The sequence below is a fragment of the Sparus aurata genome, chromosome 21 (assembly GCF_900880675.1).
Source record: "Sparus aurata chromosome 21, fSpaAur1.1, whole genome shotgun sequence".
Classification (NCBI taxonomy): Eukaryota; Metazoa; Chordata; class Actinopteri; order Spariformes; family Sparidae; genus Sparus; species Sparus aurata.
This window is the reverse complement of record NC_044207.1, coordinates 1375615-1403268: the sequence shown is the minus strand read 5'-3', so window position 1 is coordinate 1403268 and position 27654 is coordinate 1375615. Positions and strand designations below refer to the sequence as shown.

General features: G+C 43.0%; 1 protein-coding gene across 5 annotated transcripts in view; it reads left to right on the top strand.

The window, feature by feature from the left end:
- The window catches only part of tox (thymocyte selection-associated high mobility group box), a 163139-nt gene that overhangs the window by 75530 nt on the left and 59955 nt on the right, over nt 1–27654 (top strand). For all 5 annotated transcript variants that reach the window (XM_030403188.1, XM_030403187.1, XM_030403189.1 and 2 more), the window contains 2 exons: nt 1319–1423; nt 14542–14814. In XM_030403188.1, the coding sequence (XP_030259048.1) occupies nt 1319–1423; nt 14542–14814 (378 nt within the window). The remainder of the gene's footprint in view (nt 1–1318; nt 1424–14541; nt 14815–27654) is intronic.

The following is a 27654-nucleotide window of genomic DNA, read 5'->3' as shown; positions in this document are numbered from 1 at the left end:
AAAGCCCATATTAATAAGAGACTCCACTAGCGATACATTATTCATAGAGCACACTATAGAGAATATTGTGTGCTATAGGAGTCTATGATTTGATGTTTTATTCATAGTGTTGTGCCATAAGAAGATGGGGAGTGGTGTGTGGAATAAGAATTTATGGCTTTATTATTGAGGTACCATTGCAGAGTCGGGGGTTGTTGTGATGAATGTGACCAGTTACAGTCCAGTCTGACCCCTACCTTGTCTTTCTTTGAATTGTTAATGGAGCAGCAGTGTGATGATAGTTTTAAAGCTCAAACAGTGAGATCAACACAAAGCAACTACTTGCGAGATAGGCTGGATGAAAAAATATCTGTACTGTACTAGGGATGCACAGTATTTATCAGACTGATGAATTACTGCCCCAGTTTTAGTATATTAGCTGCTATAGCAGTATCTATAAAATTTGAAATGATACATAGAGCTGACAATATTAATCCAAATTGAGCATTTCAACATTCTGATACAGCAGGTGGCTGTTTCACCCTGTAAGCGCACACTTGAGACTTCCGCCGAGCCGGCTTACTTCCAGTTTAGCACCGGGCTAACTTGAATGTTGATGAAATTACTTAATTGTGTGGCTCTTCTAGACTTTCCAAATTCTTTGGGATCGAGGGGCTAAAAACAAATACCCACTGCTTTAACGTCTGTGTGTGTGTGTGTGTGTGTGTGTGTGTATATATATATTATTAGCCATCAATAACTGTATAATTAATAATATGCAAACTTCAATATTTGTTTATTTATCGCAAGTTATATTGTCATTGCAATATTAAACAGTGTTTTTGCACATCGCAGATTTTCCTCATATCGTGCAGGCCTAATGTATGTATATGTGTATACATATATGTATGTGTATATATATATACACATATGTATATATATACATACAGACAGAGAGACATACATACATCCATATTAAGACATACAGACATACATACATACATACATACATACATCTATATTAAGACATTCAGAGAGCTTTTCATATCGGGGAAAATCTGTTCAGAGGATGAATTAGAAATTTATTTACAGCCTCTGTTTCTTTTTAACAGCCCTCTGACACTTGTTTTATTTCTATCTCTTTTTTCTGTTAACTCAATTCAAATAAAGTTATGAGTATGACCAAATCATAAAAATAAAACCTACGTGTTAGAGACTGTATTTGTGACTAGGTGTGACTTCTGTGGAGTCTCTCTCTTAACTCCTCTTTAGGACCTTTTCATTTTATTGGCCTCTGCACCCTCTTGATCCGTTGTTTGTCTTTCTATTCTTCCCACAGTTTCGTGTGCCACAGCCCCCTCACCCTCTAAACAAGGTGACGCCACCCAACTCACAGCACTGGAGGCGGGACACGCATGTGGCTGATACACACCGTCTGCCTTGGGTGAATGCACGCACACTTATGCACATAAACACAACATTCGTCAGGCACCACTCCTGTCTTTCAGATGATTTTATCATCAGCCAATTGAAGATCTCGTTTCATTTGTACCACCTGCCTATAGGGAAGAAAAGTAGCAGTAGTTAGGACCTACAGATGTAAACAAGCTGATGTGCATTATCAATAGGCAATGAAAGTGAAATGTATTTGAAGTTGGCCCCTAACTTGACAATAGGCCAGAATGAAGCTGCTGTTAGTACTCAAGAACTGTACTTAAGTAAAAAATTTACTCTTTCAATTTCAGAAATCTTGTTAATCAGTAACAGACTTTAACAGACTATAACAGACTGTCGCGTTGATAACAGATAACAGTGTTTCCCCTACCATTCTGTTAGCGGGCCCCCGCCCCCCTTGAAAATGTGAAAATCTAGGCTTGTGTTCTTCTACCGGTATGACGGTGAAGTTTTGACCGCAGATCACCTCAGCAGACCCGGGCTGGGCTGCTCCGCCGCTCCGCTACAGGTGCGGCTGGTCTGGACTTCTCCCACCACGTCGGAGCAAATGTGCAAACAAGCATTATTGGGATAAACTGGCGGCAAAACGGGGAACTAAACGGCTACTTTCTCACACGAAAAAGCTTAAAAACCTGATGTTACCGGCGCTATAGCGGAATTTAAAACAGAGTTACGGCGGTTTCAAGTTAGCCATAGCGAGGAGAGGTTCGCTTCCTGTTTATAAAATAAAAGCGCAAATTCTATCCTTATGGTTTTCTTTATAATTTAAGGACAACCGGTGTTTTATTTTTGTGAAAATGACCAGAAGTGCGTTACTTACTACGGTTGGCTTGGGTAGCGCCGAATTAATCGGAACAAAACTTTAAACAGCTGTTATTATGTTATGTAAGCCAGCTTGTATGATCCTTGCAAGATAGCAAGTCAGCTGGCCTTGTATTGATGGCAAAATTTTTAAATAGATTATAATATATATATATATATATATATATATATATATATATATATATACATAAATATTTTATTTTATATTTTAATTCAGGAATGTTCTCCCCCCCTCCCGCAGATACCACCCCGCCAACAAAAAAACCTAGGGGAAACACTGGATAAAAAATTTGCGCTTAGCAACTGCAGGGTTTTGAAAGCTACAGTTTTTATTTCAATTTACATTTAAAATCAACATTTAGGTATTTCAGTTTAGATGTACTAGTGCAGTGCCCGTAAGAAAAGTGTATTCCTATAAAAAAAGTGGGAGGTTAAGCAGCTTTTTCATGGATGGCCAAATGAGGCTGTGTTTGAAGGTGGGACGTCAGGGATATTTAGGTTTGTTGTGAAATCCGATATTCCAGGGTATAATTGGCTGTTTTTGACTATTTTTGATTTTGCCATTATATTTCACCTTAAAAGCTATTTACTTGGTGTCATTATTTTCAGCACGTGTGACTGTACAGTTCTTCTTTCATTTTGACATACTGTATTAACACAATGGACCTAAAATCACAAAAAAACATAAAATCTGAGTAGAAAAAGTTAATTTTTTTACTGTGAAAAACACAAATATGTTTAACAAACCATTTTTTTTTTTTTACTTATAATGCAAATATAAATTGTTGTTTGCTAAATTTGTGCATACATTTAAAAAATGTACAAAGTTATATGTAACTATTTACATTTAAATGCAGGCAATGCTCAGGTCTGCCTGAGCTCCTTCCAGCTGAATAAATAGCTGGACTGCCTGCTCCACATTCAGCTTCTCCTCATTATTCTGACTCATTAAACAAAAAACCGACTCCACTACATACTAAACACACTACACCAAACACTACATAACACACTAACTATACACTCCAAACACGCTAAATGTCACAAATCTCTCAACTCTCAATATCGCTGTCTACACACAGACCGTCGTTGCCTGTCAATCATCCACCTAGGTCCCTCCCACAACTTCCTGTTCCTCAACAACCAAACTTGCTGCTTGGACACTTTCGTGACAAAAGCCCGTTTTTACCGTTTCTTCCTGCACCAGACACAAAGCAAACGTGACGGCAATGTTCAAAAGCGTGGCGGACATTATTTACCCTAGGTCCGGTTTTGGACATGCCGATGCGTCCGGTCCGTCGCCTCGGGAGGTGGGCCGTGTAGATGGCGGGTAGCGGCTAGCAGCTAGCTAGCGGCCAGCTACACATGAACTTCCACATATTCCGATTCCACTTTGTTGTCCGCCCGTCTCCGGATCTCCTCAGACCCGAACAGACTCGGTCCGGACTTGTTTAATCTCATTAATCCACAACAGTCAGTTTAGATGCACAGAACAGAACAGAACGGACCGAACCGCCGGCAAAATCCCGGTCCAGCTCGCGCCACTGCAGATATAAATCCGCTTGTTTCTTCAGGTATGTCGTGGGCTTGAGCTCTGCAGTGATTGGCTCTGGTGCGCACGTGGCCACGGTGTGCAGTCATTGGCTCTGGTGCGCACATGACTGTGGTTGCTCTGGTGGACAATGCTCGACGGAATTTGTAAAGCATTTATGAAATCATTTATTCACGGTATTATTGCAGTCCAAACAAATGCTTAGATGCACACTACTGAACCACGCAGCAGCCATGTTGAAAGTCTCGGGTCAGTGTGATCCTTATCCGCAGAGATATTTGACCAACAGACACACACACACACACACACACACACACACACACACACAGACACAGACAGACAGAGATTCCTTGTATTTATAGATAGATGTGCCTATGCAAAAAAGATACAAAGACACATGCTGTACAAGTAGGAGTGGGTATGGTGTGTATATACTGTATGTGAATATGTGTCTATACACGAGTACTATGTGTAAACTGACTGAGCCGTCGAGATAAGTAAGGGTTTGGGTACATGTGTTGCGTATTGTATTTGTTTATTCTGCTGTCTTATTTAACACTCAGATCCTCCCGATGTTATGTGTTTTGTGCCAAGTTGGTGCATGTATGTTGTTTTATATACTGAAAGAAAAATTAATAAAAAAGTTAATTACTGTCAGGTGGGGGGTTAAAGGGAAGACTCAGGAAGAGGGGAAGGTGGACCCAAATGCAGTTACGGACAAGAGGCAGGGCGTGGGGAACAAAAGGCGAGCTTTATTTAAAAGCTGAACACAAAAACAGAAGCAGGCAAAGTAGCAAATGAAAGCGAGGCAAAGTAGCAAATTAAAGCAAGACAAAGTACAAAGAAAAAGGCAAAGTTCAAATCAAAGATGCAAAATGCAAAACTCCAAAAACACATACCGTGGGGGAACAAGGAACAGACAGAGGCACAGGAACTGGAGCATGGAGCATGGAGCATGGACGGACGGACGCTGACAAGAACAATGACCAGACAGGGAGTGAAGGGAAACACACAGACTAAGTACACAGACACTGATGACAAGACGAGGAACAGGTGAGGTGGACCAACAGGTGAAGTAACGAAGGGGAGGAGCACACGAGGACATGAGGGGAACAAAACAATAGACAGAGGGAGCCAGAGGGAACATAGGAAAATACACAGGAGAACTTAAAGGACACATGAGGGCATGGAAAAACAAGACACAAGACAAAATACAAAGACATGGAAATCAAATACAAGAACCCACAAGACAAAACCAGACAAGAACACAACAGATTTACAGTCTTGACAGTACCCCCCCCCTCAAGGGACAGCTCCCAGATGTCCCTCAATACTTAAGTTCATGTGAAGCTGGGAGGGTGGAGGGGGGTCAGGAGGAGGGCCAAGGTCCAAAACAGGAAGGTGGGGGCAAGGACTGGAACCCACTGGAGGCCGGGGACGTGGGCTGGGGCCCCCTAGAGGCCGGGGACGTGGACTGGGACCCACTAGAGGCCGGGGACGTGGACTGGGACCCACTAGAGGCCGGGGACGTGGACTGGGACCCACTAGAGGCCGGCGACGAAGACGAAGGCATTCTGGAGGCCGGCGACGAAGGCGAAGACGAAGGCGTTCTGGAGGCCGGCGACGAAGGCGAAGACGAAGGCATCCTGGAGGCCGGTGACGAAGGCGTGGGCTGGGACCCACTGGCGGCCGGCGACGAAGGCGAAGGCGTGGGCTGAGACCCACTGGAGGCCAGCGGCGAAGGCGAAGGCGTGGGCTGAGACCCACTGGAGGCCGGCGGCGAAGGCGAAGGTGTGGGCTGGGACCCACTGGAGGCCGGTGGCGAAGACGTGGGCTGGGACCCACTGGAGGCCGGCGGCGAAGACGAAGGCGTGGGCTGGCACCCACTGGAGGCCGGCGGCGAAGGCGAAGGTGTGGGCTGGCACCCACTGGAGGCCGGCGGCGAAGACGTGGGCTGGGACCCACTGGAGGCCGGCGGCGAAGACGTGGGCTGGGACCCACTGGAGGCCGGCGGCGGAGGCGAAGGCTGAAGCCCTCTTGAGGCCGGATCGCTGACTGGGAAACCCTCCTGGGCCTTGGCCGGACCACCAACAGAGGTTCGCAGGGAGCTGGTGGCCTGTGAGCCAATAGAGGGTCGCTGGCGGCAGATGACCTCGGCCTGGCCTCCGACCAAGGAGCTGGCACTGGACTTGGCACGGGACTTGGTACTGGCCTCGGCCGGTTCTCCGATCGAGGAGCAGACACAGGACTTGGCGTGGGACTCGGCCGGGCCTCCGACCGAGGAGCAGGCGCTGGACTTGGCGTGGGACTCGGCCGGGCCTCCGACCGAGGAGCAGGCGCTGGACTTGGCGTGGGACTCGGCCGGGCCTCCGACCGAGGAGCAGGCGCTGGACTTGGCGTGGGACTCGGCCGGGCCTCCGACCGAGGAGCAGGCGCTGGACTTGGCGTGGGACTCGGCCGGGCCTCCGACCGAGGTGCAGGCGCTGGACTTGGCGTGGGACTCGGCCGGGCCTCCGACCGAGGTGCAGGCGCTGGACTTGGCGTGGGACTCGGCCGGGCCTCCGACCAAGGTGCAGGCGCAGGACTTGGCGTGGGACTCGGCCGGGCCTCCGACCGAGGTGCAGGAACGGGCCTCGGCCGGGCCTCCAACCGAGGTGCAGGAACGGGCCTCGGCCGGGCCTCCAACCGAGGTGCAGGGTTTGGACTTGGCATGGGACTCGGCCGGGCCTCTGACCGAGGAGCAGGGACAGGCCTCGGCCGGTCCTCCGACCGAGGTGCAGGAACGGGCCTCGGCCGGGCCTCCGACCGAGGTGCAGGGTCTGAACTTGGCTTGGGACTCGGCCGGTCCGCCGACCGAGGAGCAGGGACAGGCCTCGGCCGGTCCTCCGACCGAGGCGCTGGGGCAGGACTTGGCATGGGCCTCGGCCGGTCCTCCGACCGAGGAGCAGGGACGGGACATGGCATGGGCCTCGGCCGGTCCTCCGACCGAGGAGCAGGGACGGGACATGGCATGGGCCTCGGCCGGTCCTCCGACCGAGGAGCAGGGACAGGACTTGACATGGGCCTCGGCCGGTCCTCCGACCGAGGAGCAGGGACGGGCCTCGGCCGGTCCTCCGACCGAGGTGCTGGAACAGGACTTGACATGGGCCTCGGACGGTCCTCCGACCGAGGAGCTGGGACAGGACTTGGCATGGGCCTCGGCCGGGCCTCCGACCGAGGTGCGGGGACAGGGCTTGGCGTGGGCCTCGGCCGGGCCTCCGACCGAGGTGCGGGGACAGGGCTTGGCGTGGGCCTCGGCCGGGCCTCCGACCGAGGTGCAGGGACAGGGCTTGGCGTGGGCCTCGGCCGGTCCTCCGACCGAGGTGCAGGGATAGGGCTTGGCGTGGGCCTCGGCCGGTCCTCCGACCGAGGTGCAGGGACGGGCGCCGTCGGGCCCGCCGACTGAAGGCCACTGGCGGGAACAGGCGCCACCGGGTCCGCCGACTGAAGGCCACTGGCGGGAACAGGCGCCACCGGGTCCGCCGACTGAAGGCCACTGGCGGGAACAGGCACCATCGGGTCCGCCGACTGAAGGCCACTGGCGGGAACAGGCGCCATCGGGTCCGCCGACTGAAGGCCACTGGCGGGAACAGGCGCCATCGGGTCCGCCGACTGAAGGTCGCTGGCAGGAACAGGCGCCGACCAGGCCGCCGACTGAGGGCCACTGGCAGGTGTCAACCGGGCCGCCGACTGAGGGCCACTGGCAGGTGTCGACCGGGCCGCCTACTGAGGGCCACTGGCAGGTGTCGACCGGGCCGCCGACTGAGGGCCACTGGCAGGTGTCGACCGGGCCGCCGACTGAGGGCCACTGGCAGGTGTCGACCGGGCCGCCGACTGAGGGCCACTGGCAGGTGTCAACCGGGCCGCCGACTGAGGGCCACTGGCAGGTGTCAACCGGGCCGCCGACTGAGGGCCACTGGCAGGTGTCGACCGGGCCGCCGACTGAGGGCCACTGGCAGGTGTCGACCGGGCCGCCGACTGAGGGCCAGCTGGCACCGCTGTCAGCCATGCCGTCAGAGGGAATGGCCCAGCTGGCATCGGCTGGGCAGCCAACATAGGAGCTGGGAATTGAGCTGAGGCATGGGCTGGTAGCTGTACTGGGGCTGAGGTGTAGTCTGTGGTAATTATTTCATGGCCGTTAACTGCTGGGTCTATCTTTGGTCTGGTCATTCTGTCAGGTGGGGGGTCAAAGGGAAGACTCAGGAAAGGGGAAGGTGGACCCAAATGCAGTTACGGACAAGAGGCAGGGCGTGGGGAACAAAAGGCGAGCTTTATTTAAAAGCTGAACACAAAAACAGAAGCAGGCAAAGTAGCAAATGAAAGCGAGGCAAAGTAGCAAATTAAAGCAAGACAAAGTACAAAGAAAAAGGCAAAGTTCAAATCAAAGATGCAAAATGCAAAACTCCAAAAACACATACCGTGGGGGAACAAGGAACAGACAGAGGCACAGGAACTGGAGCATGGAGCATGGAGCATGGAGCATGGACGGACGGATGCTGACAAGAACAATGACCAGACAGGGAGTGAAGGGAAACACACAGACTAAGTACACAGACACTGATGACAAGACGAGGAACAGGTGAGGTGGACCAACAGGTGAAGTAACGAAGGGGAGGAGCACACGAGGACATGAGGGGAACAAAACAATAGACAGAGGGAGTCAGAGGGAACATAGGAAAATACACAGGAGAACTTGAAGGACACATGAGGGCATGGAAAAACAAGACACAAGACAAAATACAAAGACATGGAAATCAAATACAAGAACCCACAAGACAAAACCAGACAAGAACACAACAGATTTACAGTCTTGACAATTACTAAAAAAAAAATATCAACATTTAGGTAAATATACATATTTGACTGAATATTGGAGAGTTCCAGGACTCGGATCAGGATATAGAAATGAAAAATCTTGAAATGGGTATCATTAGTGTTTCAGTTTCAGTTTTCAGTGGCAAAGGGCAATGCCAGGAGGTTATTTGGGGTATAAAATGTACAATGAATGGGCCCTTGTCATGCCTCTAGCTACAAAAATTCAACATTCCCCCTTGTGAAGCGTCTATAGCCTGGTCCAAAATCTGTGAGCGCGTTTCCGTGGAAAATCCAAAGACCAAAATATCAAATGGATTGGGATCTGGGATATTTGGTAGCCTGGGCTGTTAATTCTGTTCCTCAAGTGGTTTCTCATCAGTTTTTGTGGTGTGTCACAGTGAACTGTTCTGCTGGGGGGAACCACTGCAATCTGAGAGTGCTGAGAGGGTGTGCTTGGTCCACAGTGGTGTTTGGGTGGGTGGTTTAAGTGAAGTGACCCAAGGTTACATAGCAGAACATTACACTGTAGATTAAACAATTTGATGAGTTTGCTAAAAGACGAAGCTGTGATGTTGTTCTGCTACTAGCAGGCTGGACCTGCTAGTGATTGTTTGTCGTCATCGACAGATTGAAATAACAGTAAATCATTTCTGTCTTTACTTTACGCTGTCTCTCTTTCGCCACATCACTGCAGACTGACTTCCTCAGCAACCAAATGCCCTGCATTGCCATATAATTTTTTGATTGGTTGATGTGGTGCATTTTTCCACTTACCTTAGGATAGCCAGTTTTCACTGTTTCGACGACAATATTCAGGAAAAAAGCATGGCGTAAATTATTTATCAGAAGTCTGGTTTTACTTGGCATATCAACACAATTTCAAAAACTGGTATTTAGTTTTAAGTCTGCATTTGCAACACAAAACGGAGACTCAGCGAGGCTGCGTCTTGCTGCTACGTCATCTTATATCAGTCATGTGATTTGGACATGCCAGGGAATCCGTCAGCTTCAGAGTGATAAATGACTGAATAATGGGGGCTTTTATTTTGAAGAAATTAAAATGAACCGTGTTTGTATCTGAATTATCGGAGATTCTTTGATAGTACTATGGGGTACTATACCTTCAAGCAGGTAGCCCAGTTTTGATGGAAAAGCAAATACCCGGCTGCTCTGGGCTGCCACGCCAGTTCAAACCAATTAGAGGCAGGCCAATAGAGGTAATAGAAAAATGGCACAAGTATTGGATTGCAGAGACTACTGCTTAGCAGCCAGGACGTGCCATCCCTTCTTGTAATAATACCTCCTGGCCTGAGAGTCACTGTAGTCAATCTACAGTCAATCAGTGTGTCCATAACACTTGAATTTACCAACTACAAACAATCATAATTACAAATTACAGATTTACATAAATAATGCGCATAAATATGTCCACAGGCACCAGTTCATCACACAAGAACTACATTCAGACAACTGTATTCTATGTAATTGAATAGCTATTTAGATATCTTCAAAAGTTAGTTATCTTCCCCTGTCTAAAGGCATTTACTAATCATTCTAATGACAAAAACTGATGTTGATGGTCACACATTCATGTCCTACAGACATATTTGCTTTATCATGGTATATGAATTGGTTGTTAACATGGAGTTCTGAAGAACTTAATCCTGACTACATTATTCTTTCTAGAAGCTTCCAGTGCATCAAGTACAGGCTATTGTACTGACATGAATGGAAGTGCAGAGAGAGAGAGAGAGAGAGAGAGAGAGAGAGAGAGAGAGGTAATTTATGCAGAACTTGAAGAAATGATAGAGAGTAGACGAGGGAGGGAAAGAGGGAGAGAGAACAGATAGACAACAACAGACAATAGTTGTAATTTATGCAGAGCTCTGAGCTCCAACAGGACACTGCCTAAGAGTAAGACATGAAACTGACTGCTGGTTTGTCAAGACCCGATATGCACAGTGAAGTATGCACGCCATTGATATTAAATATTCACATAACAAGATTCACAAAGGCATTTAGTCAGAGAAAATGTTGAAACAACTGAGAGTTTCTTTTTTTAGAATAGCTGACTTGTTGGATAGCTCTAGAATTAACTAAATTATTAGACTCACAATTGCAGAGCAGAGAGCTTGGTGAGCTAGTGAGCATGAATGCATGCAAGAAACAATCTACACCTGACCTTCAGTGATATATGATGCAGAAGTGTTGTGATAGGTAATCATACATGTGCCTTTAGTGACCAGACAATAGTTCACGGAGCTGTGGCCATAGATATGTGAATTTTAAAGTCTGATTTTAGGATTTGAATTGAGCCTATTCATTTTGAGGAATTTGAATCTAGATTTGAATATTGGATACTTAATTGGATTTGGACTTACTTGGATACTCTCTGGATTTATAAACTCTTAATAAAATCTGGACTGAAGATTAGAGATGCACCGATCAGGATTTTTGGGGCCGATCACCGATCACCGATCACCAAAAGCAGTATCCGCCGATCCCGATATTGCCGATCACAGCGTCAAATACATACATTTTTCTATATTGTTGTCTTGTGTAACTTTCATATATTTAATTAATGATTCTTTTTACACAACATTGACATTGTATTATTAAGTATAAAAATTAGGAGATGAGAAAGTATCATGAATTGACCACCGTTTTATTGCAGGCTGAGGCAATGTACAATATTTCACACTCTAGAGACTCTCTTAGAGACAACTTGGACTCAGCTTACATAGAGTAACTGTAGCTTACTAGTGGGAATGCATGCAGTCAGGGTGGGAATTTTGTTATTTTAGGGGCAAGTCCATGTGGCCTTCAGTTTTTTTTTAGGGGCACCAAGGCCACATGACAGGGCACAAAGGCCACTGAGTAAAATGTGTTGATTTACCTTTCAGACTGATACCATAACATCCTAATTTATAATAAGACATGGATTGTGTATTAAAACATTTTTTAATACCAAAATCAAGTTAAAGTTACATTAGAAAGTAGTTTTTGTTAAGTAGGGTTAGGGTGAGGTGGGTTTTGTGACACCACACTGAATATTAGTGTTATTGAATATTTCTCCCAATAGAAATTCCCCAAAATTATGGCAAAGCACATTTTTTCCAAACAAAAAATTGTAGAATAACCAGCAGGAGACCACTGATGTGTGGAGTGATTTTGGTGACACTACACTCTGAATAAAAGTGAAGTTATTGAATTTTTTGTAGTTTCTCTTTTCGGTGTTGCACTTTGTAGACGGTCCCTGCGCCCTCGTCTCACAGACGGCTGATCATACAGACCAGAGCTAATGTCCAGACGCTCGTTTTGATTAAAATACGGTTGTAGCTCGTTGTCTTCCTTACTACGGTAGGAAAGAGCCGTCGTTTGTGTTTTAACAAGGTTTCACTTATGAGTTAATGATCCGGGAAGTTCGAATCTGTGAATATATTTCCAACTTTACCGGACTAAATCCTACCACATAAGTCAGTTGCGTATCATCGTTACGCTGCGCTCGCTCGCTGTGCTGTAAGTTTCGTTCTTCTGTTTTGAGACGCTGCTGCTGTTTGAGAGGCATTCACGTGAGATCATCGTGATGATGAGACTCCACCTGCGCGAACCGTGGACTCACTGAAGTTACTGTGAGTGACTACTGTGCACTCAGGTGGCTGTAATTCAGGGCAAGCTCGCTATGCTGACCGGGCCAGGGGCACAGAGGCCACTGTGGCGCGGGGCAACGGCGGCCATGAAATTCCCTCCTCCCTGCATGCAGTTAATGCACTGTCTTTATACTTAAACGTCATCTGATCGGCCGGATGTGATCTATTTTGAGAACTCCGATCAAAACCGATAGGAGCATTATCGGCCGATTGCGATCGGTTGCCGATCGATCGGTGCATCTCTACTGAAGATGATGTGTAGAAATTGCACATCTTGATAATGACTGTTGAAAATGAAAAATAAAATATACTACAGACCATCTTGTGATTGAAAAATGATACAAACGATAAAGTGATTATCAAAATAGTTGGCAGTTAATTCAGTAGTCTACATGTATTCGAGTAATCGTTGTATCTCCAAACTATTCAGGTGCTACAAATTCAGTGATACTTAAATTATAGCATCAAGATTTCAGTAATTGAGTTCAATATCTATGGAAGAGATTCAGACTTGTTTGGGACTGATTGGAATCTGAGGTGGCCATGGCTTAGAGGAGAACTTGACAGTAAAAACAGTTCTGTGAGATCTAATACATCAAAAGCATTCTCGGGATGTTGTAGTCTATGATCTTGTAACCCTGAAGATAACAGTTTAAATTCACTACAGGATGTACACATTATGTGCAAGCTGTGTTGCACTATACATAAGTTGCAAATCCTGGTTGTGAGTACAGTGAAATGTCGAGTACATTCCCTAAATTAGAGGCTCAAGTCGAACGAGTCTCTGTTGTAAATCCCTTTTACCATAATTAAAGAGAAATGCCATCAATTTTAGATGTCAAAATGAATCTAGTTGCCATGTTGCATACATAAAATGCTATTTAATTACATATGGGAATAGAAGGATTTAGGGATAAGGGGACTAAAAGTCAGGATAACTGTGCTCACTACTTCTGGAAAAAACTAAACCACAAAAATAAATGGCTGAACTGTCACTTATATGTATATTATTATAATTAACTATATAATACACTATATATAGTTAGTTGTTAAGATAAGAATGAGATCCTTGTGAATTGACACTGGAAAGGGAGTTTTTTAGTTTTTGTGTTGGAAAGTGTTTGATCATTTTCCACACTTCATATTGCACATCTCTGTTTCCATCATTTTATTTTGAAGTGGAGGAACTGTCAACTCAAATCATGGCCTACCACAGTGGCTTTTAATTACCTAGCGAACCTATTCATCACATAAGTCAACCCATAACTCTGTCTTCACTGAGTCATGAGTTGTGCAACACATAACTCAACGGTGCACTGTGAAAAAGAGTTAGAGTCAGAGAGAGAGAGAGAAATGAAAGAGAAATTGTGGATGAGATTAGAATAGCGAGAAATCAAAAGACGGTTGGAAGGAGAAGGTTGGAGAGAGATGAAGAGCAAAAGAGCAAGAGAGCGAGAGACTGGTGTGGCTAGCCAAGCAGAAAAGGCTGTCAGTCTCTATAAAAGATCTCCTCTGTCAGATTAGTATGAGAGAGCTTCTCCAACACGGCCTCTCTCTTTTCACCCTCATATTTCACTCGTCTCTTGAATGATTCTCTCACTCCATTTTCCTCTTCATGTCTCCCTCTCATTTGTCTTTGCTCTCAGAATAATTCATTATCACACATTAGCTGTTACTGGTTTTTCTTTTGTGAGTCACATGAGCGCTGATTTTTACATACAGCCATCCACCGGTGTGTATATTTTTGGGCGAAGGGGGCTTACACATATAGATTACTGTGTTGTGTCGCTAAATGAATGTTTGCTCTCAAGGCTTTGTTCAAGGCTGGGAATATCATTAGTGATAATTATTCTGTGATGGGCGCTCTGGCTGAGGAGAAATGACGACATGACACAATGCTGAGCTCAGACTGGGTTCAGCGTTCTGGGCTAATGGCGATGGACAGTTTCTCCATCTCTTCCATCCACTATCTCTGACAATAATGTCTCATGCCACTTTGGTCTCTTATATCACCTATGTAATTCTTATTCATTTTGATTTTGTCACTCTGCCGATGGCATCATTGCAACATCCATCCAAGCTATATCACAATAGATTTGACTTTGTCCGACATGGGTGAAGAGTCAAAAAGTCAACAGTGTGGTTCACAATACAGTAATGGAATCTAAAAAGAAGAGTTTTGCGGGTGTCTTTAATTATATTTTTTCCAATCTTGTTTTTGTCTCTCTTCAGTCATACTCAGTGGGTGGTTTAGGCGATGAGGACTTCAACATCCCACCCATTACCCCTCCCACCCTGCCAGACCACATGCTGCCGCCCCATCTTCCCCACGATTCTCCCTCTGGACCTTACCACCTTCTGGACCCCCCCTCCCGCACAGCTCCTCACCACCCCTACCAGCTGCAGGGCATGGATCTGTCAGGCATGCCTGGGAGCCAAGATGGAGGTGCTATGTTGAACCAAGATGGTGGCACAAGTGGCCCAATGACAAGTACCCTGTCTGTGGTAAGTTGTCAGAAATAAATCACATGTATTAAAGGGAATTTTGCTTTGGTAATGATTAACAGGGAATTGGAAGCAAGGTCGTATTTTAACATAACCTTTAGCTAAAGATGTCCCGATCAGGTTTTTTTGCCCCCGAGTCCGAGACCAAGTCATTTGATTTTGAGTATCTGCTGATACCGAGTCCCGATCCGATACTCCTATAATACATTAAAAATTGAAGTTGAGCGAAGAAACAGATCCAGGATGTCCCTTATTTTTCATTTTATTTACCTTATTTTATGTTTTAACACTTATAAACAGAGCACTTCTGTGAGGTAGCTTGAACAATCAGGTAATAACAAATAAATTGAATTCTTCACATTGGGGTTTAGTGCAACAGTTTATATTAAATAAAAATGTCTAATATAAAAACAAACAGCAGCTCAACTTAAAGCCACCTCTTGAAATCCCAAGTTTGCATATCTCACAGTTCGCAATCGCAATGTTTTTGTCATCCATTTTAAAATACTGCAACAGTCAGAGTTACTGAATGTAGCACCACTAGGTGGCGCCTCCTTTTGTTTAGTGTATAATGTAACCTGTAACTAGAAGAAGAGCATGTGTACTTCTGCTCCATCATGCATAAAGTTTTGCCCACCCCTTTTTATTTTATTTTATTTTATGATGTGTTGGTGAAGGACCCTTGGCCTGTGATTTTCAGTGCATGTATGCATGTAATAACTAGTGCTGTAGAGACCTGGCTTGGTATGGTCTGTATAGTGGAATAAAAGTACGTGCGAAAATCCCACAAGTTGCCTGCCATGTCTTTAAGCTGATCGGAGCTACTGCCATTGAAAGCTGACCATAACCTTCCCCTTCACCTCCCACGTTACAAAACCTCCACACCGCAGACATATTCGCACACCCCGCTTCAAGCTGCTGCCGTGTTCTGTTTCGCTTTATGGCATTCAACCAATAGTGTCACTGCAGCAAAGTGATGTCATGCCGCATGTGTTGTTTCTGTGTGGAGTTGAGACTGTCTGACTCTGCACCACCATATAATGGTAGTAAATACTAAGCTGTTATTATTCCCATTAGTTTTGAAATATTATAGATCTGCTAAAAAATTATGAGAATTTACTAATATATATATAGAATAACATAATAATACATACATATATACATATATATATATATTAAAGGGACAGTGTGTAACGATTTAAGTAATTTATTAACTCAAATCAACGTCTTCGTTCATAAGTTAGTCCTCATTGGTGTACAGTTACCTCTGCCAACAATCTGACTTATCCTCCTGAGCGAAGAATTACCTATCTGAATATAAATAGCACAGGCAAGCTCTATGGAAGCCGCCATGTCTTTCCGGTTTTAAAAAAACTATGGACTGCCGAGAGGGACATAAAGCACTACGTGGTACTACGTAGTAAGGCTAAACGCGTTTTCGCTCAGAGCCAGCTTGACTGCGGAACTGAGAGGGAGCTCAGCGAAAGCGCTCGTCACTGCCCCGGAAAATTTGAAAGCCTGCGATTTTTGTTATATAAATACATCTTTACCTCATTACTTGAGTCAGTAGAAATACTCAACGCTGTTGGGAAAGAGTCCTTATTTTGAAAATGAGTTTCTTGTCCGTCAGGGCCACTGTAGCTTCCGGAACGTCTCCAACGTCTTCAGAACGGGAGGGGTGAGCAAAGGAGTGTCGCAATGTAGAACCTCACAGCTAGATGGCGCTAAATACTTGCTATATTACACACGGTCCCTTTTTAATCCCTGATTTAAATCCCTGATCGGGATATAATGTCCGGTTCCGATGGAGTCTGAAACCACATGATCGGCCCCGATTTCCGATCAGGTGATCGGATCGGGACATCCCTACCTTTAGCCTCTTCAATGACTTCACAAGGCCCTGCACGCCCACGCACGTTCTCAAAAGTATCTGTTGATCAGACCGTTCTTGGGTGAAATAACATGAGTAATATGTTATGTAAGAGTTATGCTCCAGAAGAACTACCCACTTAAAGATTGTTTGTTTTAATCCACTGCTTATGATTATAAAATTTATCATCTTGTTAAAAAACAAATTCTCTTCCATTGAAAAGTCCAGACTCCATGAATATAAAAATATTGTTCATTTAATTTTTGTCTCCTGCTCCACTGAAAAGTTACCTGTCAGTCAATGAGAACCGAAAGCTGCTCATACACACGTGTATATGTATATATGTGTATATATATATATGTGTATATATATATATATATATATATATATATATCATATATATATATATATATATATATATATATATATATATATGTATATATATATATGTATATAGGTATGTTATATCATAGACGTATATATGTATGATATAGATATACATATATATGTAGATATGTATATATTATATGTATGGTATATATATATATACATATATAATATGGTATATATATATATGTATGTATATATATCTATACATATATATATATGTATATATGTATATATATATATATATACATATATATATATATGTATATATGTATATATATATACATATAATATATATATATGTGTGTGTATATATATATATACTATATATAATATATGTATATATAGGCATTATATATAGATAGATACAGTATTAGCTATATATATATAATCTAGAGAGATACGTCATATAGATAGAGATATATATATATAGATGATCTGTAATATATATATATATATATATGTATCTATATATATATATATATATATATATATATATATATATTATATATATATATATATATATTATATATATATATACACACACATATGCATGCACACACACACACACACGCACACATACACATACACCGCTAGTGACAGCAGAACAGCTCCACACCATAATACTACCAGCACCATGCTGGACAGTAGGTGAGGTGTTCTTGGGGTTAAAGGCCTCATCTTCTCTTCTCCAAACATACTGATGCTCAAGCTTTGTGTAAAAGCATATTTGCGACAAAAGAGGCACTTTTAAGATTTACCGTAGTTTCGTTTTTGGGCAAGCTAATTTTCAATGGGGTGCAGGGGCACTTTTACGCTAGCATCAAAATCGTTGTTTTTAAAACACTAAGAAGGCTCGACAGGCAGGAGATTAATGGTGGACCGCTCCTCAAGCCTGCCTGTTAGGTCGCACTCGGGGTAGTAAACTCTATATACACAAACAATGTTCTCAATGCTCGTGTTCATGTGTAGAGACCCTGGTGATACTACGAGCATAGTTTCATGTTGTGTCGAGCCTTCTTAGTGTTTTAAAAATAGCGATTTTGATGCTAGCGGAAAGTGCCCCTGCACCCAATTGAAAATTAGCTTGCCCAAAAATGAAACTACGGTAAATCTTAAAAGTGCCTCTTTTGATGTAAATATGCTTTTACACAAAGGTTTGACTCATATTCAATCGCAAATAAAGTCTTGGTTGCTTTTTGGCGAGAGTTTCACTTTAAGGCGCTCTGGACCAACAGCTTCTTTCTAACAGGGCAGCCTCTCAGCTCATGTTTATGTGAAACACACCTGACTGTGCACACTGACACCTGTCTTCCAGCAGATTCTCATTCATTGCAGACTTGCCTCTTGGTGGTTTTTGGTTGACTCTTGACCACCCTGACCAGTTTTCTCTCAGCAGCAGGTGATAGTTTGTGTTTTCTGGTAATGGCAGTGACACAACTGTGCCATGCACTTTATACTTACAGCTGTTCATAGCGACCAACTGACCGGGACTTTTTCCTTGGGAAAATCTAGCCCAACGGCAGACTGACTAACGTGGTGAAGGCAAGGTTTACAGGTTACCTGACTATATGGTTGCATAACCTACATGGTTATACATGATAATTTCTAGCACAAAAATTATCTATAGTAAGTTTAAAGTACAGAAACAGTTCTAAACATCATTAAAAAAATTATATTAATTGTAAAGTATGTTCCCCCTTTACAGTATTGTAAAATGAGACACAATTACACAAAATTACAAGAAATAGTTGTTTCAAATTTAAGAAAGCAATTAAAGAGGTAAAAATGTAATCAAGGGTGAAGGAGAACAGGAGAGTGTTAAGTGTAATTGGCTGATGTCATTCCAAATGGAGCGCTCCCTCATAGGTTATGGTCATCATGTGTTCTACACTTTAGCTGTGGGTTGCTCAGGACAACAACCAATACCTTATTGTGTTGTGCTCTCTCCCTCCTTGTAATTCTATAGTGCTGCCCACTTATTGTGGACTATTCTGTGCACATGGATGGACAGCAGAGAGGTACAAGTGATTTCAGACATTTCTATTAAGCTTCAGGTACTTTTATCAACTTAACCCTCTGGCCTTGTTCGTTTTTACTACCCTCTCAGCTTGTTCGTGGCCAAAAATGGCCACCAACAGATTGAGTCCGTAATATTTGGGATTTTATATGTTTTTTGATGCTTTTACTGCATAAAATGTTTAATTAACATCAGTTCTTGTCATAAGTACAAAAAAAAATTCATTTTTAATTTTTTAACCCCTCAAATGCCAATTTGTTTGCACAATGCGCTTGTTGGAAAACTACCACAAAAATGATCACTGCCTATCTTCTCAGTGCTACCTGTTTATCTTCTATTATCAATAACACAATCTGAGATATGTAACTGATTAACACCAACATTGATTATAATGCATTGTTATTTTTGTGCAGGGAAGGCAAAGTAGAAAAAACTCCCTTTCAGCTTGTTCGTGGCCAAAAGTGTCCACCTCCTGTTTACATTTTCAAAATGCTATAAAACTAATATATATATTGAAAAAATTCCATTTTTTTTCCCCAGTTTTTTAAATTTGCATCAGTCCTTGTCATGAAAACTAAAATTTCATTCAAATTTAGAATTTTAACCTTTTTAATGCCTATTAGATAACATAATGCTGATGATTTGTAAGGGAGAATAGCATTAAATCAGCATGTTTTTACAAAATAATACATGCTACCTAAATTATTCTTCAACCATCATTGCAGCTTAATGTGTGTCAATAATAAGCAGTATCAATGATTTTTATGCTTCATTAGTTTTTTGTGCAGTGACAGAAAAACATAATAACTCCCTCTCAGCTTGTTCGTGGCCGAGGGTCCACTTCATGTTTACATTTCTAAAATGCTATAAAACTAATACATATATAAATAAAATTCCACTTTTTTTTTCAGTTTTTTAAATTTGCATCAGTCCTGGTCATGAAAACTAAAATTTCATTCAAATTCTGAATTTTAACCCTTTAAATGCCTATTAGATAACATAATGCTGATGAATTATAAGGGAGAATAGCATTAAATCACCATGTTTTTACAAAATAATACATGCTACCTGTATTATTCTTTAACCATCATTGCAGCTTAATGTGTGTCAATAATAAGCAGTATCAATGATTTTTATGCTTCATTAGTTTTTTGTGCAGTGACAGAAAAACATAAAAACTCCCTCTCAGCTTGTTCGTGGCCAAAAGTGTCCACCTCATGTTTACATTTCTAAAATGCTATAAAACTAATACATATATAAAAATAATTCCACTTTTTTTTCCCAGTTTTTTAAATTTGCATCAGTCCTGGTCATGAAAACTAAAATTTCATATAAATTCTGAATTTTAACCCTTTAAATGCCTATTAGATAACATAATGCTGATGATTTATAAGGGAGAATAGCATTAAATCACCATGTTTTTACAAAATAACACATGCTACCTGAATTATTCTTTAACCATCATTGCAGCTAAATGGTTGTCAATAATAAGCAGTATCAATGATTTTTATGCTTCATTAGTTTTTTGTGCAGTGGCAGAAAAAACATAAAAACTCCCTCTTAGCTTATGCATGGCCAAAAGTGTCCACCTCCTGTTTGCTTACAAAATGCTATATACAAACACTATATACTGAAAATATTTGCTCCTTTTTTCAAATTTGACATCAGTCCTGATCATGAAATCCAAAATTTTAATCAATTCCAGAATTAACTGGGTCGTTTTCCCATGTAAATCTCCATGCTCCAGGCATAGGAGGTTGCCACATCACAGGTGAACCATATTTTAATGCCATACTGTGCAGGCTTGTTGGGAATATATTGTAGATGTCAGTGGTGTGCATGGGGGGGTGGGCAGTGGCCTAATTGTTGGAAAATGCACACTAAAGTGCCCTCTTGGGTGTCAAAATGCTTGCTAAAGTGCCCTCTTGGTAGCCAAAATGCGCGCTGAAGCACCATCTTGGGAGCCAAAACGCGCTGAAGCGCCCTCTTGGGAGCCAAAAAGTGCGTTAAAGTGCCCTCTTGATTGGCAAAACACAACAAACTGCCCCCTTGGCTGGTTAAAACATGATAAACTGCCCTTTTGGGTGACAAAATCAGGCACTAAAGTGCCCTCCTCGGAGCCAAAACGCGCGCTACTGTGCCCTCTTCAGTCGCAAGAACTTGCTGTATGTGCCCTTTTTTTGCCTTTCGCCCCTGCCTTTCAAAAGGTCTGTGCACGCCACTGGTCGAAGTCCACAATGACCTATGAATGCAACAAGCTGCTCGTCAACACACACACATCAACCCCTGGATTAAATAAGAGGGGGAGGCAAGCAACCCACTTTTCCCACAGGATGCGAAATGCAGCGAGTTTATCATTCCTGAAGCGTCCTGGGTGGGAGAGCCTGTCATCAAAGCAGATGTTAGCGCTGATCTGAGTGAAGCTGTAGAGGGGCATCGTGGCACAAAACGTGGCCCGTCCTGTCTTGGCATCCCACATGCCACGTGTTGCTTCATGTCTTGAGCGGTAGACGCCAGCCAGAATCAGAATCCCAATGTAGACTCTCATCTCCACTTCATCCACATTCTTCCAATCCTCACACCTTCGCCTCCCATGCAGGTTTGTGTTGGTGCACAGCAGCTGAATGATCTCTTCTGTGGTAAAATGGTCAAAGGCAGACCTCAGGTTGCTGATATGGGCAACTGCATACAGGGTGGGCCCTGGGGTGAAACCAGTGGATACTGGATTGTGGTGCAGGGTCTCTTCAGCAGTGGGAAACCACATTATTTTCCCATGACGAGACATCCACTCACCCGCCAGCCCCTCTGTCTCTGCCATCAGCTGATCGGCCTCCATCGCTGTGTCTGTACCGTCCTCTTCCCCTGAGGAAGAGGAACCAGGCACTGGCTGGAAGTCGTCATCAGTGGTGTTGCTGTCATCCTCTGAGGAAGGTGTCCCATCATCTTCAGGAGAGGACGTGTCCTCATCTTGGGTAGAAGATTTTTCCTCCTCAACCGCAGAGGATTTCTCTCCATCTTTACTCTCTGAGCCAATCACATACTCAAGTGCTTCAGTCAGGGCATATGACCTTCTTGCCATCTTGCAGATAAAGAAGGATCTGGGAGCTGATAGGCTCACTTATAGCATTAGTACTGACTGCACCTGCAAAAACTCCAGGACAGATTTATAAACAGTGTCAGACTTTGTTTTTGTTTCCCCAGAAGTCAGAGGTCAAGATGACCTGTGATCCTTTTTTTTTGGAGAGCAGCTATTTGAGAATGTAAAGGCTATTGTGTAGTTGTGTGTGGCATTTTTTTATGAAAAGTTCAAAGTTACAGGTGTTTTCTACCTGTGCATCACAGCCAGGTTTGCCTTGGAAACTCAAAGCTCAATAACCTGTACCAAGAGTAATTCACCAAAACTTGTATGGTATGATACACTGTAATTTATGTCACTTTATCTTGCTAATACAAATTTTTTTTTTCATGCACAAACACACATCATTACCTGACATCCTTAGGATCACACCTATGTCAAAATTGTGTCATTAATTTGCTCCATTGGAGTGCAGGAAGCCATCATACGCCCCTAGTGGAAACTAAGAATATTAACTGAAATTGCTCCCTTGCCCAAAAATGGACAAATGACACATTCTGGTAAAAAACATTAAAAACTAATATTTTCAAGTGTTTAGTTTAGAATGAAAGCCATTTTACCTAAATTATATGATTTTATACTGTAAATCACAAGGAATTAAAAAATGTGGTTTTAATGGGTTTCAATTGGCCAAAAGTGTCCACGATAGAGCCATAAGGTACAATTGTAGATACACAGTATAATATTGACATATTTAAAGAGCAGGTTTTGAAAATTGAAAGATCAGCCAAAAATCCAGACCCTTGGGAAATATCATTCCCTATGCATTAACACAGCTGAAATGATCAACAAAAAGGAAGTGAGGTGGACACAAATGGCCAGCATAGAGTCCAGAGGGTTAAAAACCTTTCGCTGGTAAAGTCATCAAGAACTACTGCTTTGAGGGAACTACACACTTTGAACAGTCACCGTGGATTGTGCTGGATACTCAAAAGAAACTGTAGAGTGAACTATCAGTGTGTCCTGCTCAAAGACACCATGACTTTAGCTATTGGAAGAAAACATAGGATCTCAGTGAATCAAATATGCACTGCCAAATGATGTATATTAACCACAGTCATTCACATTTTATTCAGTTGGTTGGAGGGAAATAGGATGTTGCAGTGAGGCAGTGTTATTGGTAGCCTGTTGATTTGACATTTTCCTCATATTTTAAGTCTTCATTTCACAGTAAAGTGAAAATCTTGCTTTTAATTGTGACATTCAGATGTGGTTGACTGTGTCATACAGTAAAGATTTTGAAAGCGTAGCCCACCAAATCCTCAGTTTCTGTAAGTGACAAAGATTTCTCTTATTTTATTAAAAATGAAACTGTCTTACCTCCCACTCTTGATCTCCATTTTAAATGTACGTGCTATAATATGAAATGTTAGTTTGAAACCTCACGATAAGCTACCTAAGCTAAGCAACCTTGACTGTAGCTGAATCAGAATGACTGTAAAACACCAGAACAAAGACTGTTGTTTAAACTTTTTGTTAGATTTAGATTTTTGTCTCTCTGTATTTGATTGAGACTAACTTGTCTGTTAACTGTGCAATGTTGGAGATAATTATTCTAGCGGCCTGAAGGCTCTCCTTTTCCATCTCATCTGTCTCAGTCCTACCTTCTCTCTACCTCACTTTTATATTGTCATACTAACATTTATTTACTGCCAGGGCATGAGTGATGGTTGCCTGGCAACCATGCCTAGCTCAGCCACTTTGTGTGCGTGTGTGGGTGTGTATGTGTGTGTGTGTGTGTGTGTACAAAACAGTTGCAGTTCATGACTGCTTGTTTTTTATTTTCTGTCTTGGATGCCACTTTGATTGAGGGTTAAAGGTCCCATATTATGAAAAACTGACTTTTTCTGGGATTTGGTGTTATTGTGGGTCTATGGTGCTGCCACACACCTAGAAACTTTGAAAAAAGACTATCTGGCTTTTTTGAGTGAGATACAGATATCTAAAGGGGTCTTGCCTGCAGTTTCCAGATACACGAGTCAAATTTGCTGAGGCTGTCGACGTCGATGGCCACTCATTTGCATATGGCTACCCCACTGCCCCCCCTTCACCGCACGGTGTCTCCACCCACCAGGTACAGCTACCGTCTGGGAGATCCACCATTACGCTATTGAAATCACCATGTCCAAGCTCAAGGAGAAGTGCGCTGTTGTTGTTTGCAAGGACCAGCACAAAACACTCCATTGTCTCCCAGCTGCAGAGGACAAAAGAGCAGCATGGATTGAATTTATTTTTGAGGCCAATGTCCCAGCTGAAGTTGGCAAAAAACTGTTGGTGTGTGTGAACCACTTTGATGCTGACTGTTTCACCAACTTGGGCCAGTACAAGGCAGGAGTAGTCGGCTAACTTCTACTCAAAGGAATACTTGCAGACCAAGGACATGTAAGTATGCAAATAATGTGCTGTGTGTTCCTGTAGATAAGGCTGAACTCGTGCGTGATGTACTGTGTGTTTTGCCATTGAGAACAAGGTATGGTTAGCAGCTAACCGCTAACGTTAGCTTCTCTGACCACAGAAGTTAGTGCTACAGCAGAATCATTCTGTGTATTACATTTCTGATCTTGCACATTATGTAATGCGTGTCCTAGGGAAATGTCTGCATGTGCAAGTATTTAGCTGTGTTATTTAGCAATTTTACACGAACTAACCAAGCAGTGTCACATAGTACCAGCTAACGCTAACCGCGATCTTCCAAGCTAATGCTAACCGCGAGCTAGTTGGCGATCAACACAGTCTCCACATGCAAACCCAGAGACCCGGTCGGTCAAGCGGTACATACACACACCCTCCACCGGGTCTAAGTTTTCAGAATTTTGTGAAATAATGCATTTGAAAACGTTTTCTAAGTTGGAATATGTTGGCATAGGCCAGGGCAAAACGAGTTTACTGCTGAGTGCTACACAGAGTTTAGATTCTCTGCCCGAGCCCGACCGTGTCGCTATCCCCGGCTGGGCTGGGCCCTTGACCAAGTAATCGTGATTTTTTGTTTTTAATAACTCAAAATAATGACCATATTTCCAGCTAGAAAACGCGCATCTCACTCCTCCCTCCATTTTTGTGTTGCTGCGTGGTGTTACACATGAGTTATCCTCATGGTAAAAACGTGACTTGAGACGTACGTGACATCGCTACCGACACGCAAGAAGAAAGCAAGAATATATATTTTTACTAAGGAAAATGATAACAATAATTGTAATGCACAGTGACTTGAATAAATAACTTTAATCTGATAACTGGTTTGGAAATGTTAGATTACTCGTTACTGAAATAAAGAGGTCAGGTTAGAGTAACGTAACGCGTTGCAGCCTTTAGTGCTTGAATTATACTGTAACAGTGCTGTCATGTGTTACTCCTAACTGTGATTACTTGTTGAGAACATTTGCCCATTTCTTGCAATTGTTTTATGTTTTATTGTCTTTTTACTGTTCAAGACTCTACCTGGCTGCACTGCATTACAATGAGAAGGCTGATGGAGGACAAGCCACCACATCATCAGGAGATCCTCTTTTCAAACTGAGCTTTCCAAAGTCCAGGAAGGGAGAGTGCAGAGCCAAACCAGTGAAGACAGGCATGACATTCTGTAAGTTTTACAATCTTTTATTTGAACTTCTCAAATTGATATAAACATGGACACACAGGCATCACACAAAAGGTTGAAAACAAACACAAGCACTTAAAATCTGAATTCTTTTAAGATGTTTTCAAAATAAATAATAATAAGAATGCATAAATAAGAAGTAATTAAGTAATAAGATAAACTTTACAACACTGCAGCACAAGGCTTTTTGGTTCTACTGCAATTTTCCTGTAAACATACATTTTTGTTTATTGCACTGCAGACTGCGGTGATGCACTGTTGGACCTGATCTTCGAGAAGGTTTTCCAGGACCCTGCCCCATATGTGAACGAGGTGCTGAAACTCATAATCCCTGAAGACCTCTCAGACCACGCAGACAGGCAGCACAACTCTCACTCTCCGCCCCAGAGAGGCCCAGCACCAGCTTACAAAGCTGGTCAGCACTGAATGTTTACACCCATGGCAACTAGATACTTTCTTTGTTATTATTTTCATATTGATATTTAAGTTGATATATAAAGTCAAACTGTTTCACTTCAGATATTTATTTTCTTCTTCTTGTTATTATTATTTCATTCATGTCAACACATGTTTACAAATATTTCTTACAATAAAACATCTTTCCTAACTGTTCTGTGTTTTCATTGTTTGATATGTAATTTTCATGGTAATAAGTAAAAGATAAACTATAAGCAATGTAAGATAGAGGAATCAGTTATGTACTTTTCATCATAACACTTTTGCGATAAATGAATAGTATTTATGTGACTAAAAGCTTACTGCACTATTCCCCTCAGACGTAAAGCTCCATAGTCTGTCCTGATAAATGTTCAGTGCATTCTGCAGTGCAGATACATTCAGGCAGACAGGTTACAGGCCAGGAGGGTCCACCATGCATGATGGTGGCTCAGGATGCTGCTGTAGTCTTCGTGTAACCTAGAAATTATGAAAGGTAAGTGAGTGACAATAGATTAGAGAAAAGAGAGACAGCAAAATGACAACCTTGTTTGCCCAGTGTTCACACTTAATTATGGTATTTCCATGCAGCAGATATTCTCAGGTTCTGTAGGCATTTGTACACAATTGCCACAGGAACACCTGCTTTTATGCAGAATTTTTATTATTCATTGTAAACTGTAATCGCTAATCACGTCTCATTGTTTCTTTGGTAACATATCTAAAGTTTATAAACCGTTGTAACTGGTTAAAAAACAATTCTACTGGTAGAGAGGTGACGGGAGGCAACTGTGGCTTACTGGAAACTACAATTGTTGAAAATTGCTGGCAGTAGCTAATTACAGGTCGTCACTACAAGTAAGAGCAGGTTCTCAATCAACTTACCTGGCTACATAAAGGCAAATAATAATATGGGGTTACGCTTTTGTCTTGTAACGGCTATTGCTAAATTGCATCCGCGTTACTGCAACTGGACAGCAGTAAACAACAGCTGAGGTTTGGCTAGCTTTATGATGTAAACACTCGAGGCAGGAGAAGGGGGCTGTTATCTGTAACAACACGGGGCAGACGGCCAGCTTGCCCGTAAAACTTTCGTTAGTCTGCAGTTACATAAAAGTAATGTCGAGGTAAAAAAAAACTTAACTACTAACCACTGAGAAACAACAATGTTCATTCTTGGCTGCTTACTTTCTTCTGGAGCCTCTTGTTCTGGGTCGGACTGCAGTCTGTTGTCCGGCGGCCAAACTCCGCCGTTGCCATGGTCACATGAAGCTGTCCTCACGTCTTCCGCTGGCAGGAAGAGGTGGGCGGCACCATGGGCGGCGCGCAGTAGCTCATTAGCATTTAAAGGGAAAGGCACTGAAACAGGCCGGCTGGAGCAAGGCTGTGAAACT